The sequence below is a fragment of the Halichoerus grypus genome, chromosome 4 (assembly GCF_964656455.1).
Source record: "Halichoerus grypus chromosome 4, mHalGry1.hap1.1, whole genome shotgun sequence".
NCBI classification, from domain to species: domain Eukaryota; kingdom Metazoa; phylum Chordata; class Mammalia; order Carnivora; family Phocidae; genus Halichoerus; species Halichoerus grypus.
This window is the reverse complement of record NC_135715.1, coordinates 59999585-60023032: the sequence shown is the minus strand read 5'-3', so window position 1 is coordinate 60023032 and position 23448 is coordinate 59999585. Positions and strand designations below refer to the sequence as shown.

The 23448-nt window shown below is 37.7% G+C and overlaps 1 protein-coding gene across 5 annotated transcripts in view; it reads right to left on the bottom strand.

The window, feature by feature from the left end:
* RNASEH2B (ribonuclease H2 subunit B) overlaps nucleotides 1-23448 on the bottom strand; it is a 70739-nt gene that overhangs the window by 28826 nt on the left and 18465 nt on the right. For all 5 annotated transcript variants that reach the window (XM_036080907.2, XM_036080906.2, XM_036080908.2 and 2 more), the window contains 4 exons: nucleotides 18634-18705; nucleotides 16686-16793; nucleotides 12858-12934; nucleotides 8606-8720 (listed from right to left, as the gene is read on the bottom strand). In XM_036080907.2, the coding sequence (XP_035936800.1) occupies nucleotides 8606-8720; nucleotides 12858-12934; nucleotides 16686-16793; nucleotides 18634-18705 (372 nt within the window). The remainder of the gene's footprint in view (nucleotides 1-8605; nucleotides 8721-12857; nucleotides 12935-16685; nucleotides 16794-18633; nucleotides 18706-23448) is intronic.

Sequence of the window (23448 nt, the reverse complement as noted above, 5' to 3'; positions counted from 1 at the left end):
GCTTCTGCACCCATCTCCTCAGGATGTGTCACTGGAATAATGAAGGAGAGACTGTTGCAAATGGCATTGTCAGAGTTTGAGAACTCCAAGGGGCGACCGACGTCTGCTATGCGGGAGCCAGGGGCAAACCTGGGCAAACCTGGGCAAACAGCCTGCTGTGGAACCAAGGCAGGTGAGACTAGACTCAACTTCCCTGGAGACAGTGTCCCACCCATGTACAAAAATAAGGGGAATTCTAAGAGCACACAGCAATCACTCAATAAATGTACTCCGCTGTGTGGGTTAAAACTTCTAAAGAAGCTCCATTCATTGCCTGAGATAAATCTTCAAAGAAGCTCAGCGTAGAGGTCTCTCCTAAGAAATCCAACCTAGACTCTTTTTTTTTTTTTTTAATTTTTTTTATTGTTATGTTAATCCCCATACATTACCAACCTAGACTCTTACTCACTTCTCTCTTGCCTCTTATGTCCACACTTCTTGAAAGAACGTTCTACAACCTGCCACAGTTTCCTTCCTCTCTCACACTCCCTGAGCCCCTTGCAGACCCTTCCTTAATCCTCTTGCAAATGCTGTCAGAAGACGTGGAGACCACAGGCTCTGAGCCATGCATACTGCCGGGGCTCCGACACACCCAGTGCACGGTGTCACCTGTTACACGCGATCATCCACACAAAGCCGAAAGCACAGCACCTGACACATAACAAATACTTAATATTACTTAAAAAAAAGATTAAATGACAACTTGCTAATGATAATAGCATCAGAAACTAATGTATCTTCAAGCCTGGGTACGTTCTTTATATACATCTCTCACTGATGTTCAGAATGAATCTCAGGTGAAAACCACTGTTTGTCCCCACCTTAAACGACTGGGTTAGAGTGAAGTGAACTACATTGTCCAAAGTCACTGAGCCATTAAGCAGGGTACCAGACTCCTACTAGGCTAACTTCAGAGCTGCGGATCTGATGTTCATTTTATCAAGATCAATTAGGTCTTCACCCTTCTCAGTACTTTTGACCCTGTTCTTTGTGGGAAAAACTTCTCCTCCATGATTCTACAAAAACTTTTCCTCTTGGTTCTTTTAGGTCTCTAGTGACTTTTCCTCTGATTCTTTTTGGGCTCTGCTTCATCCTGCTCTGAGGCCAGGTGTACCTTTCTCTGGGGGTGAGTTCATTTTGTTTCAAGAAGACCAAATAACCCCAACCAGGAAGCCCAAAGCCCTGAGCTGAGGCTCTGCGCCTAAAGACAGACTGTTCATCTTCCTCCCAAACCATCCTCCCGGTCAACCAGGCTCCGATCTCAAAGCCATCACTTCCTCCTGCCTTGCTTCGCACATTCTATCACTGGATTCCAGCGTTACCTGGTGGGGGCCGTGGGGGAGGAAAAAACAAAACAAAATGAACAAACAAACAAATGCCATGTCAGAAATGAGGAGGCTTAGCTTCTCATGGATCAGTAACTACTTCCATTTTTTTTTTTTAAATCACCTTTATTTAGGAATAATGTTCATATGGTTAATATACCCATTTTAAGTGTACAATTTGAGGAGTTTGAACAAATGTATACATACGGTCATGTAACTATCACCCTAAACAAAAAGGCTGCTCTGAACATTCTTGCACAAGTCTTTGCATGGAGATGTGTTTTCATAAGTCTTGGGTAAATCCCTAGGAGTAGAATTACCGAGTCATAAGAAACTGTCAAGTGGTTATACTATTTTATGCTTCCACCAGCCAGGTAGGTGAGTTCCGGTAATTCCTCAACTTATTGTTTTTCCTTTTTATTTCAAGCCACTCTAGTGAATACTAATGATATTTCCTTGTGGTTTTAATTTACATTTCCCTGGTGACTAATGATATTGAACCTGTTTTCATGTGCCTATGGGCTATTTATAAATCTTCTTTTGCTAAGTGTCTGTTCAAACTTTGTGCCGATTTTTTTTTTACTGGGTTGTATGTATATCATCTTATTACTGTGTTAAGAAAACTCTTTATATATTTGAGATACATATCTTTTATCAGATAGACCATGTAAACATTTTCTTCCAACCGTGGTTTATCTTTTCTTTTTTCTTAATGGTGTCTTTCAAAAAACAGAAGATACTAATTTTGATGAAATGTAATTTATGGTTACATTTATAATTTTTTTTTATGGCTAGTGGATTTTATGTCCTAAGAAATCCTTGCCTATCCCCAAGGTCACAAAAGTTTTCTCTTATGTTTTCTTTTAGAAGTTTAGTAGTTTCCATTTCTGCATGTAAATTAGTGATCCATTTTGAGTTAATTTTTTTTCTGTATGACTGTGAGGTGAGGGTTAACATTGTTTTTCATATGAATATCCAATTTTTCCAGATCATTTGTTGAAAAGACTATCTTTTCTCCCACTGAATTATCTTGACACTATGGAAAAAATTCAATTGACTATATAAGTGTGGGTCCACTTCTGGATTCTCTATTCTGTTCCCTTATCTATATATTTATCCTCATACCAATGCCACACTTTCTTGATTACTATAGCTCTAGAGTAAGTCTTGAAAGCGGATTGCTTAAGTTCTCCAACTTTGTTCTTCTTTTCCAAAATTGTTCTGGTTATTGCAGGTCTTTCGCAAATTCATATTAATTCTAGAATCAGCTCATCATTTTCTTCCCCCCACTCCCTCCAAAAAAGTCTGACAGACATTACATTAAATCTATAGATCAGTTTGGAGAGAATGGACATCTTAACAATATTGAATCTTCAAATTCATGAACATGGTACATCTATTTATTTAATTCTTTAATTTCTCAGCAATGTTTTGTAAAATCCAGTGTACTGGTCTTGCACATACTGTGTTATATTTATTTCTAGGACTTCATGATCTTTGATGATATTCTGAATATGTTTTTATTCCATTGTCCGATTGTTCACTGCTAGTATACAGAAATATAATTCATTTTTTATAAATTGACTTTTTATCCTGTTTATTAGTTATAGTAATTATTTTTTTGTAGACTCATTTGGGCTTTCTACATACATGTCCATATTGTTTATGAATAGAGATAGTTTCACTATTTACTTTCCAATCTGTATACCATTTATCTTTTTCTTGTTTTATTGAAACTGTTAGGACTCCCACTACAATGGTGAATAGAAGTGGTCAAAGCAGACATGCTTACCTTATACCCAATCATAGGGGAAAACTGTTCAGTCTTTTACAGTGAAGTATGATGTTAGCTTAGGTTTGTCATAGACACCCTTTTCCAGACTAAGGAAGCTCCCTTCTATTCTAATTTGCTGAGAATTTATGTTATGACTGAATTTTGTCAAATGATTTTTCTGCATCTATTGGGATCGTCATACAGTTTTTCTTTCGTCATGTGTAAATATGGTGAATTATGCAGATTGATTTTCTAATGTTCAACCAACTTTGCATTCCTGAGATAAATCCCACTTGGTTATAATATGTTATCCTTTTTATATATTTGATTTGCTAATATTTTATTAGGAATTTTTTAGTCTATGATCATAAGGGATATTGGCCTGGTTTTCTTTTTAAAATAATTTTGACTTTGGTATTGGGATAATCCTGGCTTCATAAAATTAGTTGGGAAATATTCCTTCCTCATCTAATTTCTGAAAGGATTTGAGTAAGTATCATTATTTGAGTATTATTTCTTTCTTAAAGTATGGCAGAATTCATCAGTGATGCTAATTGGGCCTGGAGGTTTTTTCCTAGGAAATTTTTAACTATCAATTTATTTCTAATTGAACAGTCCCTGGACAAGATGATCACTAAGAAATATCAAACTCGGATATCCCAGAATGCTACAAAAGGACCGAGTGCATGAGCTACTGCTTAATTTTGAAATTTACAAATTTTGATAAGTAAGGGGGTTCAAAATATTCATGAAGGCCACAGATTACCCAAAATTATGAAAAATACCATAACATGTTTGTTCGTGTCTTAAATTTAATATTTGCAAGAATTGGTGAGTTAGATAATATGTACATATGCTGGAAAGGTTTCTTTCCTTAATGTGTCTGGTGCCTATAAAACTGGTCTCAAACATCTGGAAAGATTGGGTTTACAAAATAAAGATGGAATAAAAGTGAGTCCACAATTAAATAACATGTTCAGCAATTGGGAAATCGGCTCACAATCCTGAATTTCCCTGATGTATTATTGAACAAACTGCCTAGAGCACATTTTCACATCTACTTTCTCAATGTTTTCCATAACAGAAACTCATATGGTCTCTTTTTTTTCCTGCCTCCTGGGGATAGAAACTTGGCAACTGTACTTGGGGTATTTTAATCAGGTAAGTTTCCCTGGCTCTTCCTGTTAATCACATCGGACAGCCTAGTGCAGCTTTGGCTTGCAGTATGAAACAGTGTTACACTCAAGACGAAGTTCATAACCCTTTATTAGGCCTTTCCCCTGTCATCCCTCCACTGAACGTGAGCTTCTTTGGCAAGAAACGTACTGAGCCCCAGAGCTAGCAAACACAGACACATCATTTCCTTCACTAATAAAGCAGGCAGTGCTAACTAAGGTCACGGTCATCGTCATTGGGATACAAACAATCGTGGCTGGGTTTACTCAGCAGGGATGAGGTGGGTAGGGGGAGGTTCTCATAAACCTAGCAGGCTTAACCAGATCTTTAATGCCACAGACTTTTGAGACAGCATCTGGAGTTTAATATCAAACCAGCTGGCTGGGGAATCTGAGTATTTCAGGGTTTGCTCTATCTGCAGAGTGCCTATGGAGAGAATGGACGTTAAAGACAATCAGCTCTCTCCTTTATCTTTGCTCCCTCTCATGGATACCACCTGACCACTCCTTAGCAGTCCTCTTTGTTTAATTTGAAAATCCTAGCAATAAAATACGGAGCGGAACCAAACAGTAACTCATAAATGGACAGTAAGCTAAATTTGAATAGGCAGCTGGGACCCAAGGCAATCGCTAAAAGAGGGGAATGGGTTCCTGAGAACAGAAAGCTCACTGCTGGGATGAGAAACTTGTCTTTTCCTTACGTTATCGTAGTTCTCTGTCTTCTTTCCTGACTCTCTCTTTTTGCCTCACAAAGGGAAATTATGAAGATGGGATATACAAGATTTTTTTTAAAAATAAGTTTCTATCTTTGCATGAGATACCACCTAACAATTCTACCCAAGTCTTCTGGAAGTGTTACACAGTTGCAAGAAGGAGAGGAAAGAGTGGTTGTCAGACAAGGGTTCCAGTTCTGGTTCCCCACTTCTACTTCTGTGATGCTAGTCCAGTAACTTCACCTCTTTGAGCCTAGGTCTCCTCATTCGTAAAAATGCAGGTTGTAACAATAACGAGAGGGAATTACTGTAAGGATACAATAACGTATGTAAAATACAGGTGATACATAATTTCTCATTAGATAGTAGATATTTTTATTATTACCTGATTATCCCCATTCTACTTAAACCACTTCAATATATATTTAGCAATGGACCATCAAACAGATGCGTACGGGTGTGCCCAGTACTTACACATCAACAAAGAATTAATAATTTCTAATTCAGAAGCCTTAATAGTACTAACATTTACTGAGCATTTACTATATATCCAGTACTCTTTGGGCATTGATTTACTTGTATTACATCATTTAATTCCAGAAGCATCTCTTTATGGTAGATACCAGAGACTATTAGCTGCAATATTTAAATAATGTTCACATCCCGGTCATTCAATAATCTCAACACTATAAAGGTGAGAAAATAAAAGCTTTATTTTATGATCTAGAACAATTTTGCAAAGTACTAATTATAATGTATGGGGGATACTCTCAACCCTTCAAACTCTTCATCTTACAGACCAAGGATGCTGAAAATCTGATTTCTTCAAAACTATACGGCAAATATACTTTTAATTTTCCTTGCATGCCATCAGATCCTGAGATCAGATTACCAGACTGTTCTTAAAGAAGTTCTTTCCCAAAAAAGATATGAAGCAAATATAATGAAATATAAACCTTTGTTGATTATTGGGTCGAGTACAAATAATATTTGCAGTTTTTTATCTGAATTTTTTGTATCTTTAATTTTCTTAACTAAAATAATTGTTTTACTGGCCCATGTACTTTCATTTTCAAAGCAGATATGTTATCAGCCTATATACATTCCAGGTTTCTAAACACTCTTAGCCTTAAATTTTTCTTTCTTTCTTTTTTAATGATAGTAAGGCAAAACATAAAGTGATAATTCAGATTAAATTTCATATAGTAAAAGATGTATGCAATTTTCTCTAAAAGTCTTGACAGTTTCTTCATAATTAAATTCTTCCCCTAATAAATGACACTCTGTAAATCTTACAATAATGGAAGGTTTAAAAACAAAACCAAAAATTTTAAAAACAAGAAAAAAAAAGAAATTGTAGGATCTCTTCTATCTCTTAAGTGTGCTTCACCCTCAAAAAGACCTCTTTATTAAAATGCACATAAACAATCTCACATTACTTGCCTTATCCCTTAACCCAGAGCACAAATATGTGAAATATTTTCTTTATGTCAGTTCTGTATACAAGGACAGCATACTGAGATAGACATCTTTTCCCATGAAGATCCAAAGGGAAATTCATAGTATTTTGAAGTTTATTTAGAGCTGGTCAAACAAGATAAGCGCAGGCCATGCACTTTCTATTTCAGCAGAACTTCCAACTGTTAAGCCATGTTGAGGAGTGACAGAGATTAGGACAGGAGTTCAGATAATGATTTAATCAATGGTCAGGGGTTCCGTGTGAAAGAAGGAAGGAATGAGAGGGAGGGAAGTTCTTGCTTTGAACCGCAGGCTGGTTTGTTAGGTTTGTTAGGCTAAGCTAACAAATGCCGGTGCATTAACACCATTTCTCAATCTGGGTTTCTGGGTTTGGGTTTAAGACAACTGTTCTTTGTACAGCTCATGTAAGCATTTGGGATAATGAATTCATTGCATTTTCAATTTACATTAGCTTGGCAAAATTAAAATGACTTGTACTTATTCCTCATTATTTAAGCTTTCAAAAATGGCTATGAGCTACTTCATTTGTTCACCCACAAAAAGACTGTTATCTCCTCCAAGCTCAGCATCAGGGAATGTCTTTAATGGGACTGTTTTGATAAAACCTTGGTGCCACATTCCATATCCAAAATGAAGCTCTAAGCCTGGCCAAGGGTGAATTTAGTTGAACCTAAAATGTAAAATGCAGTCAGTGAGGTTCTCCCCTTTCCCACTGTAAGCTTACACTTCTTGGAACCACCACTTTCTTGGGCTCAGAACTGTCACGGTTGCCAAACTGACCATGAACAACCACAGCTCATCAGCCCGTTGTTTTGGTTCCCATACTCCATGTCCATATTAACCCTGAAACTACCTGGATGACTTTTTGGAGACACAGATGCTAAGTTTGTATAGTGTTTCTAACTTAACAAGACATACTTACATACACTGCCTCACTTCCTTCTCTCAGAAGTCAAATGAATAGTATCTACTACTCCTCTCTTCAGTACCCCCAGCCTGCTCTTCCCACCTGTGTCTCCAGGAGGCCACCGCCACTGCGGGTCAGGGCACAACTCAACAGTCATCCTTGACTCCTCCTCCTTCTTGACTACCACCCAACCCCGAATGAGGCTGGTTCTACCTCTCGGGGCTACTTTCTGCTAGTTCCAGGTGCTAAGCTCAGGCTACCGTCATTCCTGCCTAGACCACTGCAGCAGCCTCCGTGGACCCGGCCTTAGATTCTCCAATAGGTTTTTCACATTATAGCTCTTCCCTGCTCAAACTCTGCTGACACTCCACTACCATTAGACAAAGTCAGACACACATCAGGCCCTTCATCATCTGAACCCTTGCCCTGCATTCCCACCCCTTTCCTTCCTTACCAACCTAAATGCATCCCTGGCATCCTATACTCTGGCTAACCTGAACTCCTTAGAGCTTCCTATATATGATGAACTTTCCCATATATCCTTGCCTCTGTTATGCTGCTACTCTGACTTATCCTTCAGGGCTCCACTTAGAGGTCATTTCACCCGGGAGAGCAACACCATAGCCAACTACCTGCACTCCCTACCTGCGAGGTTATAAACCTGTCCTGTGCATCCCCAGAGAACCAGGAGTTCACTTCCGTTACTTTCCGCTGTCATTGCCCTATTTGCATTTGTCCCCTATAGACTCAAAGCTTACTGAGGGAAAGGATAATGTCTTATTTATAATTAGTTTAACTCTAGTGCTCAACATATGCTTCTTAGTAGACACTCAATAAACACTTCTTGATTCAATGAAGGTATAGGCTTTATGTAATTTTACAATGAGAAATCTGAGGTAGAAAGCAGTCGAGGAACTTAACTGAAGTCACATACTTAGTTCAAAGAAGAGCTGAGACCAAAGCCCAAGCCTCATGATCCCTGGCCTTGTGGGAGATAGGCCACTGTATTCCACTGGTTAGAATTTCTAAGACTGAATAGTCCAATGCAATAGAGGACTAGCACTGATGAGTGGAAGCAAGTCTGAATGACAGCTTCCCTTCCGACTGGCATAGAACAAGCCTTCCATTCAGTGGGGCAGGTGCCCAGCCTTTCCAGCAGCCATAAGCCTGATTTAAAAGGCCACATACTCTACCTTTTTCCTCTGTCACATGTCGAAGTAACTTCTCAAGATCAGGAAGTTTCAGCAACAAGATGCAATTTGGAAACATGTCATCCACCACAACTTGCTCTAGGGGCTGGAACTTTCCCTGAAAGAAGACTTCAGTCAGAATGCAAGCACTCCAGTCAGCAAACTCATACATTATAAAAAAGAAAAAGATACATCATCTCATAGCTGGATCTTTAAACTAAGTTCAAAGCCACTTGTCTCACCTAAGGAACCCCTCAACTGGGATAGGCTCCAGAACTGACTCTCAGCTCCCTCTAGGAAGCTCTTGAAAGCACTGGGGTTCCAAACAGTGTACCACCCATATCAAAAGTACAGTCACGGGTGCGGGGGGAGTTCTGGAAGAGCGCTAGAAGCCATAGAAGCTTGTGGAGATGGTAGAGATTGCATTGGGCTGGTCCAACCCAGTCAGTGTGTGGGAAAGGATATAAAGCTGAGGTCACAGAGCGGGAGTCCTGACCATCACTCAGGAATAAGCCCAGATCACACACAGAGCAAACAGCTTCCCTCCCTATCCTTACCCCAGGGCTGAAGGAAGCAATACTACAGCAAGGAGAAAATTACCAAAATGAATCTGCTCCTGCCAGAGCTGTCTGATAATGCTTCCAAATGTAGACCATGATAAAATAAAAGATAGCCAGAGGGATAAGTACAAGGAAGCTGCACACATATTAAATCAGGCTCATCTACAGAGGTGTGTAAGGCCTGGAAACCAATGGGCCAGAATTCAGAACATAGGAATTCAGAACATTCTTCTTCTCAATCAGGTTATTTTTACTTAATTGTGCAGGAGCATGGAGGGGTGAAGTCTGTCTAAATGATTAGTTCCCTGACTTGGGGATACGGACTTTATAAAATGTGTGGTTCTGCCCATGTCCCACTTCTAGCTCACTCTGCTTTTCTGTTTTAGCGACAACTCCATGAAGACAAAGAAACCATCTGATCAGTTTTCTTTCTGCAAATGCAGTTTTATTTGGTTTGAAGGGTGAAATCTCATTCATTCAGTAGCATGTGTGAAAGCTCGTCATACTTTGTTAAGTCAACAAATGGTAAGAAATGCCTCAATTTCAATGCTGTCTTTTTCCTTCAGATAGTAAGAATAATCCACAGATTTTCCAAATCTTCTTGTCTTTAGATATCTACCTTAATCTATATTCTATCATGGTCAACAAATATTTTAAATATTTAGCAATTTAAAACAATAATTATATACAATGGACTGCCACACAGTTATAATATAATAATTTCATAATTAACTAATATTTCATTCTCACTTTCTTTACCATATATACCCAAAAAGGAAATGCAATAAGCAACTTGCTTTGAATATAAAGTTAGTAACAGTTGGGATAGCTAGAAAGAATTTTTCTGAGATTAAAAAAGACTAGGTCAACCTTTCAAAAGTGCATACCAATATTCTTTAACTCAGTAGGAAAAGATCATGTGTAAAATGCAGGGAAGGAAATACCTAAATGTCATGAGTTATTTTATAGGGTACTTCAAGTATTTGAGAAGAAAAAGTAAGATGGTTTACAATGAAAGCCAACCACCACTTCGAGCAGGATTTCTGCTTCATTCTCTGTCTGTCGACCTGAACCAGCCCTCAGGACTCCCAGAGGGCCAGGGTGAGGGTTAATTCGCCACAGTCATGGTCTCAGTGGGACACAGGGAAACAACTCCACAACATGGGGGGAGGGGCTTTAAATGTGCATCATTATGGGAGCTAAGGCCGGTTGGTGACTTTCTCTCTGTTAATGTATCCTAGAAAACTAATGGGAGCCAACTGAAGTATTCAACTGAATACTACCAGATCCTTGCTTCTGGTGGTGACCAGCCCATCTCCGTTCATTAGAGACGAAGACTTACTGGCCTCGCCGCTCATACACCTTAAATACGCTGGCTCCATGGTAGCTTCCAGATAATGAGCACCATGAATGAAGTAAGGAGTAAAACTTCACCGATCTACACTAACAGACAGAGGATATAGGAAAGGAGGGAAATAAAAGAAGCTAAGCTGCATCCGGAGAGAGCATGACTTAAAGTTTGAAGTCTGTTTTATTGCTTTCCGTTTTTACAGCAAATTAAACTGAGGTACCCACCATATGGAAGTTTTGGAAATCTGGTCTAAGGACTAAATAAGATGAGCCCATAAACATTTAAACTATAAGCAAATAGCGTACGAAAACCCAGATTCTTCTAAGCAGTTTAAATAACACTGATTCCTTAAAATTGTTAATTTGCAGATTTTCAAACGGCGGTTGGTAGATGCCTGGGAGTCTCTAACACCCTTTCAGGGGGTCCAGAGCTCAAAACTATTTTCACAACAATGCTAAGATGCGATCTGCATTTTCACTGTGCTGACATTTGCATGGCCAAGGTGGGTGGAACTGCAGGCTCCTTCGCACCAGTCATGGCCACGGCACCGACCTGTCCTACAGCTCCTGTGCTCTTCACTGCCCAGCGGGGCAGTTAAAAAAACAAAACAAAAGCCATGTCACTTAAGGATATCCTTCATCAAGAAGTAAAAGCAATTACTGTTAGTTAAACCTTGACCCTGAGTGCAAATCTTTTAAATATTCCGTGTGTTAAAAGGGATGCTAAAGCCCTTCTGCCGCTACCCAGGTGCAGTGATTACCACAAGGAAAAGTGCCTGCGTCACTGAGTCAAGAGCAGAAATAACTACTTTTTTGTGGGATACCATTTTTAACCGAAAAAACCATTACAGACTAGGGCTGTTCAGACTTGGGTATTTGGCAGAATATAAAAGAAGTGAACCTGTGACTTCAAGGAAAAGACTGAAAGTACTTGCAGCCAATGATACAATTTTAACTTCCAAGCAAAAATTAGAATTGTAGAAAAGTTGTATCGGCTGCTATGAGAGCTTCCCAAAATACAGTTTTCTGATGAGGTCAGTGGTGATATTAACAAAGGAGAGGGAGAGAGAGAGAGAGAGAGAGAGAGAGAGAGAGAGAGAGAGAGAGAAATGAGGTGTGTCAACATTTGGAAGATCTGCAGAAATCAGTGAAACAATATTTTCCAAATGACCAATGCATGATATTACAAAGTCATACACGGGTAAAAAAATCCATTCTCAATGCAAGACAGACCAATGGATTTTCATGTAAACAGAGCATGGGAAATTCATTGACAGGGTTTCAGATTCCACATTGCAATGAACTTTTAAGAAATCACTACCCCTTGTTGATTTTTAGAGTAGTATCAAAGAAGAATATCCGCAATTGTCTGAAAGAGTTATTATACTATTCCTCCCTTTTCTGACTACATATCTGTGTGAGGCTGCATATTCTTCATCTACTTCCACGGAAACAATACATGGAAACAGACTGAATGCAGAACCAGATATGAGAATCTAGATGTCTTCGATTCAGCCAGACATTAAGAAGATTTGCAAAAATGGAAAACAGTGCCATGCTCTTCACTGAATTTTGTTGTGTGTTTCATTGAAAACATGTTATTTATGTTAACATGTAATGGGCTCATTATTTTTATTTCAAAATAAATTAACAAAACTATTTTTAAGTTTCTCGGTTTTAATTTCTAATGTAGTAAATATTGATAGATAAAACCCACAGGAACAAAAACATTTTGGGGATCCTTAAACATTTTCAGGATTGTAAAGGTATCTTGAAACCAAAATGTTTTAGAACCTCTGGCTGAAACGATTACTGTTAATGAACTCTGTCTTTATATTGGAAGGGTAAATTTCATCTAACTGGGATTCCTTAAGTCTCAAGTACAGCTTCCCCATGAATGAGCTTTTACTAGGCACACCCCAGTTTACCTATTTAATAGTCTCACAGAAAGAAGAAAATAAGTCTTTCCTTTCTTAAGGCCCGAGGTCAGTTTCAGTTTCTTAACATTTGTATTGTATTTTCAAAATGAATGAGTACTTAGTGATAAAATTTTCATAATTAGGCTTTTTCTCAAACAAGTAAGGCATGTGGCATGGAGGCCTAGGCCATTCTCAGAAGTCACAGGTAAACTAGTCAGAGATGAGTGCTGGTTCTCAGGTCTGTGTCGGTCCTCTAATCCATCCCAGCACATGTTCTAGACCAAATCTACCAACCTGAATCAAATTAAATTACATCTGAATTGTGGGGAATCTACATTTGGGTCATTAAAAGGAGAGAGAGAAGATCAAGCAAAAAGCGATCTATTCTGTTCCCTCACTGTTAAAGTCCCAAACAGGGAAACTCACCTCTTTATCAGCCTTTCTGAGGTAGTGGAGAAGCAGAAATAGAGGGTCCATGGGTGTGGCAAAGTGGAGAAGACCTCCTACAGATTAAAAAGAGAACAAAAGGAATTAAATGTCTTGGAAAGACAACTTATTTCATCTTAATCCCAATGTGGAAACCATTCCTTGAAAAATATATGTGAAATTCCAAATTCAGAAGCTCTTCTTACATAGGCACAAGATTTACATGACGCTTTCGAAAGGCAGAATGTGCTATAGTAAGTGTAGTCACCATCTGTCACCAAACAACATTATTACAATCTTATTGACTGTATTCTCTATGCTGTACTTTTCATTTCTGTGACTTATTTATTTTACAACTGGAAGTCTGTACCTTTTAATCTCCTTTATCTATTTCAGCCACTCCCCAACCCACCTTCCCTCTGGCAATCACCAGTTTGCCCTCTGTATTTAAGAGTCCTTTTTTGGGGGGGGGGGGGGCACCTGCGTGGCTCAGTCGGTTAGGCATCTGCCTTTGGCTCAGGTCATGATCAGGGGGGCCTGGGATTGAGCTCTATGTTGGGCTCCCTGCTCAGTGGGGAGTCTCTGTGTCCCTATCCCCAACTCGTGCTCTCTCTCAAATAAATAAAAAAAAAATCTTAAAAAAAAATTGAGTGTTTTTTTGTTTGTTTCTTTTGTGTTGTTTGGTTTCTTAAATTCCATTTATGAGTGAAATCATATGGTATTTGTTTTTCTGTCTGACTTATTTCATTTAGCATTATACCCTCTAGGTCCATTCACGTTGTCACAAATGGCCAGATCCCATTCTTTTTTTTATGGCTGAATAGTATTCCATTGTGTGTGTATATATATATATATATATATATATATATATACACACACACATGCAAGGGAAACAAAAGCAAGGGAAACAAAAGCAAAAGCAAAAATGAATTATTGGAACTACACCAAAAAAAAAAGATTTGTACAGTGAAGGAAACCATCAACCAAATGAAAAAGCAACTATTGAATGGAAAAAGGTATTTGCAAATGATATAGCCAATAAAGGGTTAATACCCAAAATACATAAAGAACTTACACAACTCAACACCAGAAAAACAAATAATTTGATTAAAAAATGGGCAGAAGACCTGAATAGACATTTTTCCAGAGAAGACATACAGATGGCCGACAGACCCGTGAAAAGATGTTCAACGTCACTCATCATCAGGGAAATGCAAATCAAAACCACAATGAGATATCACCTCACACCTGTCAGAATGGCTAAAATCCAAAATACAAGAAATAACAAGTGTTGACAAGGATGTAGAGAAAAAGGAACACTTGTGCACTATTGGCAGGAATACAAATTGGTTCAGCCACTGTGGAAAACAGTATGGAGGTTCCTCAAGAAAGTAAAAATAGAAATACCATATGATCCATTAATTCCACTACTGGGTATTTATCCAAAGAAAATGAAAACACCAATTCAAAAGAATATATGCACCCTGATGTTTATTGCAGCATTATTTACAATAGCCAAGGGATGGAAACAATCTGTTTACTGAAGGATGAATGAATAAAGAAGATATGAAATATTTAGAAATCATTTTTTTTATTATGTTATGTTAGTCACGGTACAGTACTTCATTAGTTTTTGATGTAGTGTTCCATGATTCATTATTTGCGTGTAACACCCAGTGCTCATTGTAATACGTGCCCTCCTTAATAGCCATCACCGGGCTAACCCATCTCGCCATCCCCTCCCCTCTAAAACCCTCAGTTTGTTTCCCGGAGTCCATAGAAATCATTTTTAACAGAGGTCCTCCCACCACCCCCAAAAAAGGCAAGAGTTGGGGGAAATATTGACAGAACGTGAACCAGACAAACATCAGGAGAACTGTATGTATAAGTTTATCTATAAAGCTGCAGTAAAATGTAATTTCCTATGCATTTGAGGATGAAGCTATGGGCAAGCAATATTATTCTCTCCAAACATAACTCTTTCTATAGTCTGTGGGTTCACAGCTTAGAATTGCCAATGATTCAAAACTCAGAAGGTGGTTCCCCACCTGAGACCCTACCTTATCCAGACCTTACCTTATCCTCCTACTCCCTAAGGAAAAGGCAAGAGGAAAGAAGTCTAACAAGACTGAGCATAAGGAACAGGAAACTCTGTAGTAAGATTAATGGTACATCCAGGCTAAAAGGAAAAAAGGCAAATCAAACAAACTAGCCTATTTATTCCCCACTATTCTTTCCTCTATCACAGCCCCTCCAATCATCCCCGACTCCGTCTTCCATGGAGGTGAACCAGAAGAGATATTTCATCAAATGGAACAATAAACAATTTCTTTATCTTCATACTTATTTTGGTTTCAGGAAACATATGTACTTACTTTTATTCCCTAAAAGAGCAACCTACCTATACAGCCAAGAAATTCTAACCTTAAATTATATATATGATTCCATTTTATAGTAAGTAAAAAAAAAATTAAGAAAGTAATTTTGTAGTTGATTATTTTTTTAAAAGTAGAAGAGAAACTTATGAGAACAACCTATCAGAATCTCTAAGCTCATTTTATAGGAGGCATCCATGATAGAAATTAGGAACAGGTTTCTAGGTCTGAAAACAATATCCTGGTGGCTATTCTTAAAAGCAGCTCTTTCTTCAAGGCTAAGTTTAAAAAGAAGACAATGATGAAAAAAGCAGGCACCTTTGCTATGAACGTAAAACCACTTGAATAAATAAGGTCTATTAAAAAGAAAAAAAAAAGCAGGTACCAACTCAGACAGTCCAGGAGAGGTGATCAATCACTGCCTCCCAATATTTCCCAGTTTCATCTGGATATTACTGTGTCTATCTAGCTAAACCAGTTGCAAGTGTATTACGTTAGAAGTTAGAACTCTCATATATTGCCAAATGAATAAGCATAGCAGCGACAATAAAAGGGAATACACATACTTTCCACCTGCCAGACTATATACACAGTCTGCCATTGCATTTTGGCAACTGAAAGCCATTTCAAGTATTCTCATGCACATAGGTATATGAAATTTATCACCAGCAATAAACTCTTGTTCTGGAATGTCTTAGAAGAAACACAAAGTGGCCTTTCTACATTGGCACTAAGTGGAGACATACACAGTCAACAGAAAGCAGAGGGCTTACAAAGAAATAGAAAATACTCTCTGGAAACAATGAGAAAATAGGCAGAGGGAATGCAGAATGCCTCAACTATCCCTGACTCCCCCTCACCTCCCCGACTCCTTGAACCATCAGAACATGCAGTATCCTTTTTCCTTCTGAGTCAACACTGCCCCCAAATTAGAGGAACATTAAAAGAACCAGAACTCTGGTGTTGGGTGTGTGTGCTGGGGGGGGTATAGAGGTGGGGGCAGTAGTAATTTATATGACAACACATTAAAAAATCTTTGTTATATTCTATTTTATTTTAGAAGCATATCCATTTGCCAAGAAATAAGATGTTAAACCTTGAAGATCCTCAAAAGTGTCTAACAGAAGAACAAAGAGTCCCCAGTCCACACAATGTATGTTCCCATGTTAGAAAGATCACCTAATTTCTGACTAAGGGCGCATCTGTGTTTTAGGAGACCAAGTGGAGTTACTAGCTTAAATTTTCCTACTATCTAAGATACGTAGATAATTAATTTAAACTTGCTCAAACTATCCTTCCTTTCCCCTTGATTAAACCCTACTCTGATGCCAAGGAAGGCTAAGACACGGACCAGACTCCAAACTGGGCAGACAGGCCTGCACCCCTATGCATGAAGGATGGAAAAGCTAGAGTATGTGTTTAGTTAACGGAAATATATACACTAGTCACTTACCTGATTGGACTGATTGATTTATAAACCAAGAATGGTGTTTTTCCTTGAAAATTTTTATTTCAAACAGCTGCTGTAGACACATATTGAACAAGTAAATGGTTCCTTCCCCTGTTAAGACAAATCTGTTTTTTATTTTTAAGTTTTCACACACACACACACACACACACACACAAAATCAAAAGACTGTCCAATAGTTCTGAGGAATGTTCCTAATATGGACATAAACATACATAGATATATTCTATACAAACTGACTCTCAGGAAAGTTCACAGCTATTACATACAGATGCTTGTTTTCCAGCTCTATAATCCTCACTGAACTTAAACCAATAAATAAAAAAAAGTGCAAATCATTCATCTTAACTGCTACAAAGCCTCTCATTGAATCCTCCATTAGATCTCAAGGGGAAACCCATTCTTAAACTACCCAAACCTAATGCTTCAATCAGATGAACTGAGCTGGCATGTGGCTCCCTGTCACCAGAGGGCCCAAGAGAGGGACAGGGCCTGAGGGCCAGCTCTAAGTGAGAAAGGCAAGGGCCCTTCGAGGCATGAAATTTTTTTCTAACCACAGCACTATCAAGGACCCTGAGTTTGAATCTATGTGTACCACATGCTGTGCATGTGCCCTCAGGGAAGTTATGTAAACCTTTCTGTGCCTCTGTTTCCATATCTGTAAAATGGGAGCAATAGGGAACCTACCTCACAGGTTTTTGTAAGGATCAGAAAGGCAGAACACATGTAAAGTTCCTAAAACAGTACTCGGCTCATAGTAAATGCTCAGCAAATGTTAGCCTTTATTTTTCCACAGTCAATGTGGTAAATGCAAACATTTGTTCCTCTGTTGTTTATGGACATTTAGATAAAACAGAAATTGTACAAGAAGCCTGACTTTTTTGTGTACCTTTACTTTCATTAAATGCTTTACAACCTTTACTGCTACCTAAAACTTCTCTTGAAAAAATTTGCTTGCCTCAATTTAGTCTTAACGTAAAATTAGAAGTTCCAGATAATATGAATTTTCAATTTAAATTCAATTCCATTTTGAGGAAAAGGAAACTGGAAGAAGCCAGGAATTTTTGCCTTTCTTGTGGCTTCTATTTATGTCTGTCCATCAACAACGATAACAAGGCACTACCCATGGACTTTCCCTTGTTTTTACTCTTCAATATTGTACCCACCAGCACAATGCTCTAATTTGCTAAGTATCAAATGTCTACTCAAAATCTTATAAAATTAATAACAACCCTCTAACAGAAATCTTGTGAAATAAATTAACAAAAAAATAATCTCACATAGAGATAAATATCAATATTACTATGTATTTATGGTATATTTTAATATTTTTGCCTAAAAATTAGAAAACAAAATGCACTGAATATAAAGTTATGATGAAATTAGTTGTAATAAAATATGTATCTCTGTATAAAATGCTTTTAATATAAAAAAAAATCACCTCTTGACTAGGAACAAATATACTGCCTTTTCAGAACAAAATAAGGAAAGTACCACTAAAAATGAAAACACTCAAAATCTTGGCATGTCAAGTAAAAACTTTGTTTTTTCTTTTTTACTCTGGCTGTTTATTTTACTTTACAACATAAAATGAATATAAGTGGACGCTAATGTTGGATAACTACTCTAAGAAGAGTTGGCTTAAGAAAGCTAAAGAAAATCAGTCTGTTTTCAGAGAGAGCCAAACACACCACTTTCTGTCTTGCATGCATTTCTGATGAGTGAACAGTTTTACGGATTTAAATTAGAAGAAGAAATAAACAATGTTTAGGTCAAGGTTGCTTTTGTCACCCAGTAATGCCATCTTACCTTTAAAACCTATTAAGGAAGAACAAACGTACAAAGGTAAGTAAGTATATACACTTTTTGGCAGCAATGTTTAAAAAACATTAAAGTTACTGTTATCGGAAGAGAAGGGGGGAGGAAAGCTTACCTGAACATGGGTTAACCAATTTTACAAACATAAGCCCACTTTTCATCTTCTTTGAAGCATCTTTTAAATATTCTGAAAAGAAACGATAAGTTTGTAAAATTAAAAGACATTTGCTTTGTTGCTCACCTTATTTACTTTATTCTGTTCTTTTTTTCCTTCTGTTTCTATGATTTTTCTTTGTAAACTCTCTGACTCCAATTTGGTTGTACCCTCTGCATCATACTTAAAAAGGCCTTCTCTTCCTCAAGCCTATATGAATCACCTATATTTTCTCCAAATAACATTGTATCTTTATTCTATCTAAAATATAGTTGGATGTAAGATATGGAGAGGAGATCCAACTTTTTTTTTCAATGAATTGTCCAGTTGTACCAACGCTATCTTCTGAATAACCCATGATTGAAATAATTCCTTTATGCTAAATGTTTAAACTACATTTATAAGTCTGCCTATGGAAATTCTAATTTGGTCTACTAATCTGTGTCTACATTAGCATACTACTTCAATATTTTGATTATTATAGCTTTAAAATACATTTCAATATCTATTGAAGTAAGTTCTCTCATTATGTTTCCTCTACAGTATTTTACTGTCAAAGTTTTAATGGTGTAGATCAAAACTCAAAGACCATGACCATTTTATTTATAACATCTTCCATACATTTTGAATGCACATTCATAGAACTCATTTAGAGACTCTCTCTCCAAAAGGAACAAAGGGGCTCTCCTAATCTAGCAGAGCAACTACCAAAGAGCAAATCAGAGAGCTTTGGGTTAAGGAGTGGCACTTTATTGTTTTTATTTTCTGGGTCCCCCTCTCCCTTCACCCCACTTCAGATCTTCATAAACTTAAATACAGCAAGCATGATTAGAAATCGCCTTACTCATAAATGGTTAAAATACAACTTTCTTCTTAAAATAAGAGGAATATTAAATATATAAAAGAAAAAATAAACCCTAATTTTGAGATTTCTACTTGTAACTAAATGGAGTAACAAGAACTTTATTTATCCTCCCACCTAAAACCACCAAACCAACAACTACAAAACATATGAAACAATCATGTTCAAGACACTGGGCGCTGAGCCATGCGGGACAGTGATCCCTGCAAGATGGGCAACAGTTGAGGTGAACCCTATGAATCCTCTGCTTACTGCCAGGAGAGAGTTTCCATCTGCAGTGCAGGATGGAAAGCCCCAGGGGAAGGCTGGCCGACTCCCTGCGTTGAAGACGTGGAGCTGAGGGTTCTAGAGGCAGCCTGGCTATGGTTCACTGGGTGGTGTACAGGAAAGGAGAGAACTACAAAGAAAGGAAACTTTCTTTGTTGTGCAAAGGATACTGCTTGAGTATCCAACCGAGTACTGATCAGTGCATGCAGATGATGAAACTACCTGAGGGCCAGGAGGATAGAGGGGAGAGTACCTCACGTTCACGCAGGGCTCGGAACTCCAGACAGACTGGAAAGCCTCTCAATTCAGAGGACTCAAAAGGGGGCCTTGCCTCAGCAGCAGGGAACAAAGAGCCCTAGCCTGAATGCTGCTGTGGTACCAACAAACTAATTTTAAAAAGCAAGACCTAAAAGGATGAAACTGTTTCAGAGTACCCTCACTGTGCCCCAGAATGAAGCTCAAGATTATTTATAGGAATACAAAAATATTCATCGGCCAAAAAAGGTAAAATTCACAATGCCTGGCATCTAATCGAATATTACTGGGCATTCAAAGAAGCAGAAAAATTGGCCCATAATGAGAAAAATGAAGAACCCAATTATTGAGGGAGGGGTCCTGATATGAGACACAGATGTCAGAATGAACAGGCAGGGGCATAAGAACGGTATTCCTCATGCACAAAAAATTAAGTAGAGACATAGAAGTTTTCTTAAAAGACCCAAATTGAAATGAAAAATACACTGGATGGGATTAATGGCGGAAGAAAAGATTAATGAACTGAAGACATAGCAATAGAAACTATATGAAATGAAAACACAGAGAAAAAAGAATGAAAAGTAAATAGACATTAGTGAACTATGGGATAACTTCAAGCATCCTAGTAATACATGTGTCACTGGAGTTCTGAGAGGATGTGGGAATAGAAAAAATATTTGAAGAAATTATGGCTAAATATTTTCAAATCTGATGAAAACAATAAACCTACACATCCAAGAAGTTCAATTAAGCCAAAATACAGGAAATAGGAATAAACTATACATCATAATCAATAGTTCAAAGCCAATAATAAAGAGCAGATCTTAAAAGCAGACAAAGTTAAAGAAGACACATTATGTACAGAGGAACAAAACTAAAAATGACAGCAAATTTCTTCATTGGAAACAATGCAAGCCAGAACACATCTGTAAAGTACTGAAAGAAAACACGATGATCCCAAAGAAATTACCCTTGAAAAAATGAAAGTGATAAATACACTTTTTCAGACATGCAGGAGCTGAGAGCAATAACCACCAGCAGACCCACACTACCAGGAATGCTAAAGGAAGTCCTGGCAGAAGGAATAGGATACCAGATGAAAATATCAATCTAAACAAAGAAATGAGGAGCACTGGTAATGGTGACTACAGGGGTAAATCAATAAGAATTTTTTTCTATTACTTAAATCTCTTTAAAGATCACTGACTAAACAAAAATAACAAGTTAGTGTGGGGTTTACAACATACATATAAATAAAATATATGACAACGACAGCATGAAGTCTAGGACGGGGGAAAGGAAAGCATACTACTGTATGTTTCATCCTACTGTGAGTTTCTTCTGCCGTATGTGGAATGCCTGAAGTAGATGGGATCAATATACGTGTGCAATAAACCCCGAAGTGACCACTAAAATTAACAAAAAATGCTGTCACTAATAAGACAACATAGGAGATGAAATAGAACCATAAAAAAATACTCAATCCAAAAAAAAAAAAAAGGCAGAAGGGGAATAAAAGAAGTTCTAAAGGACAGATGAGACAAATAGAAAACAAACAGCAAGATGACAGACTCAAACCTAACCCTATCAATAATCACATGCAATGTAAATGTGTACCCTAATTCAGAGGCAGAAATTTTCAGATTGGTTAAAAAAGTAAAGTAATACTATATGCTGCCTACAGAAACACACTTGAAAGATGCAAGTAGATTAAAAGGAAGGAAGATGATATATCACCCTTTTCATGCTAACACTAATTAAAAGAAAGATGGAATGGCTCTGTTAATAAGACATAGAACATTGCCAGTAATAAAGAAGGTCATCTCACTGACCGACTTATTGCACTTAGCATTATACCCTCTAGCTCCACCCATGTTGCTGCAAATGGTGATTTCATTCTTCTTTATGGCTGAGTAATATTCCATTGTATATTCATATACCACCTCTTCTTTATCCATTCAGCTTCCTACATCTTGGCTATTGTAAATGATGCTGCAATAAACACAGGGGTGCATATATCTTTTCAAATTAGTGTTTTCCTTTCTTTGAGTAAATACCCTGTAGTGGAGTTACTGGATCATATGGTAATTCCAGTTTTAATTTTTTTGAGGAGCCTCCATACTGTTTTCCATATGATTTCACTCACATTTGGAATTTAAGAAACAAAACAAATGAATAAAGAAAAAAGAAACAAACAATAAAACAGACTCTTAACTATAGAGAACTGGTGGTTGCCCCAGGGGAAGGTGGGTAGGGGGATGGGTGAAACAGGTGAAGGGGATTAAGAGTACACTCATTGTGAATGGATAAAGAAGATGTGGTATATATATACAACGGAATATTATGCAGCCATCAAAAGGAATGAAGTCTTGCCATTTGCAACGATGTGGATGGAACTGGAGGGTATTATGCTGAGCGAAATAAGTCAATCAGAGAAAGACATGTATCATATGACCTCACTGATATGAGGAATTCTTAATCTCAGGAAACAAACTGAGGGTTGCTGGAGTGGGGGTGGGGTGGGAGGGATGGGGTGGCAGGGTGATAGACACTGGGAGGGTATGTGCTATGGTGAGCGCTGTGAATTGTGCAAGACTGTTGAATCAAAGATCTGTACCTCTGAAACAAATAATGCAATATATGTTAAGAAAAAAAAAAAAAAGATAGCAGGAGGGGAAGAATGAAGGGGGGAAATCGGAGGGGGAGACGAACCATGAGAGACGATGGACTCTGAGAAACAAACTGAGGGTTCTAGAGGGGAAGGGGGTGGGTGGATGGGTTAACCTGGTGATGGGTATTAAAGAGGGCACGTTCTGCATGGAGCACTGGGTGTTATGCACAAACAATGAATCATGGAACACTACATCAAAGACTAATGATGTAATGTATGGTGATTAACATAACAATAAAAAATTTAAAAAAAGAAGAGTACACTCATCGTGATGAGTACTGAGTAATGTGTGGGATTGTGGAATCATTGTATTGTACACCTGAAACTAATATATGTATGTTAATTATACTGGAATTAAAAAAATAAGTAAAAAAATTTTTTTTAAAAAGGCCATGTGATTTCATAATGATAAAAGGATCAAGAGGAAATAATCCTAAATGTTTATGCTCACAAATACAGAGCTTCAGAATGCACTAGGTAAAAGCTCATAGAACACTCTGCCCCATTTCCAACCCCTGGAAACCGCTAATCTGTTCTCCATCTCTATAGTTTTGTGATTTTGAGAATGTTATATAAATGGAACCATACAGATTTAATTTTAAGAATCTTTTAAGACTTTCCTTTCTGCAACTTATAAAAATGTGAAGGATAAAGTTTAGCACTGTTAAAAACTTTTCCACAAAACTAAAACAAGCTGTGGTTTTTCCCTCCTTCACCCTGC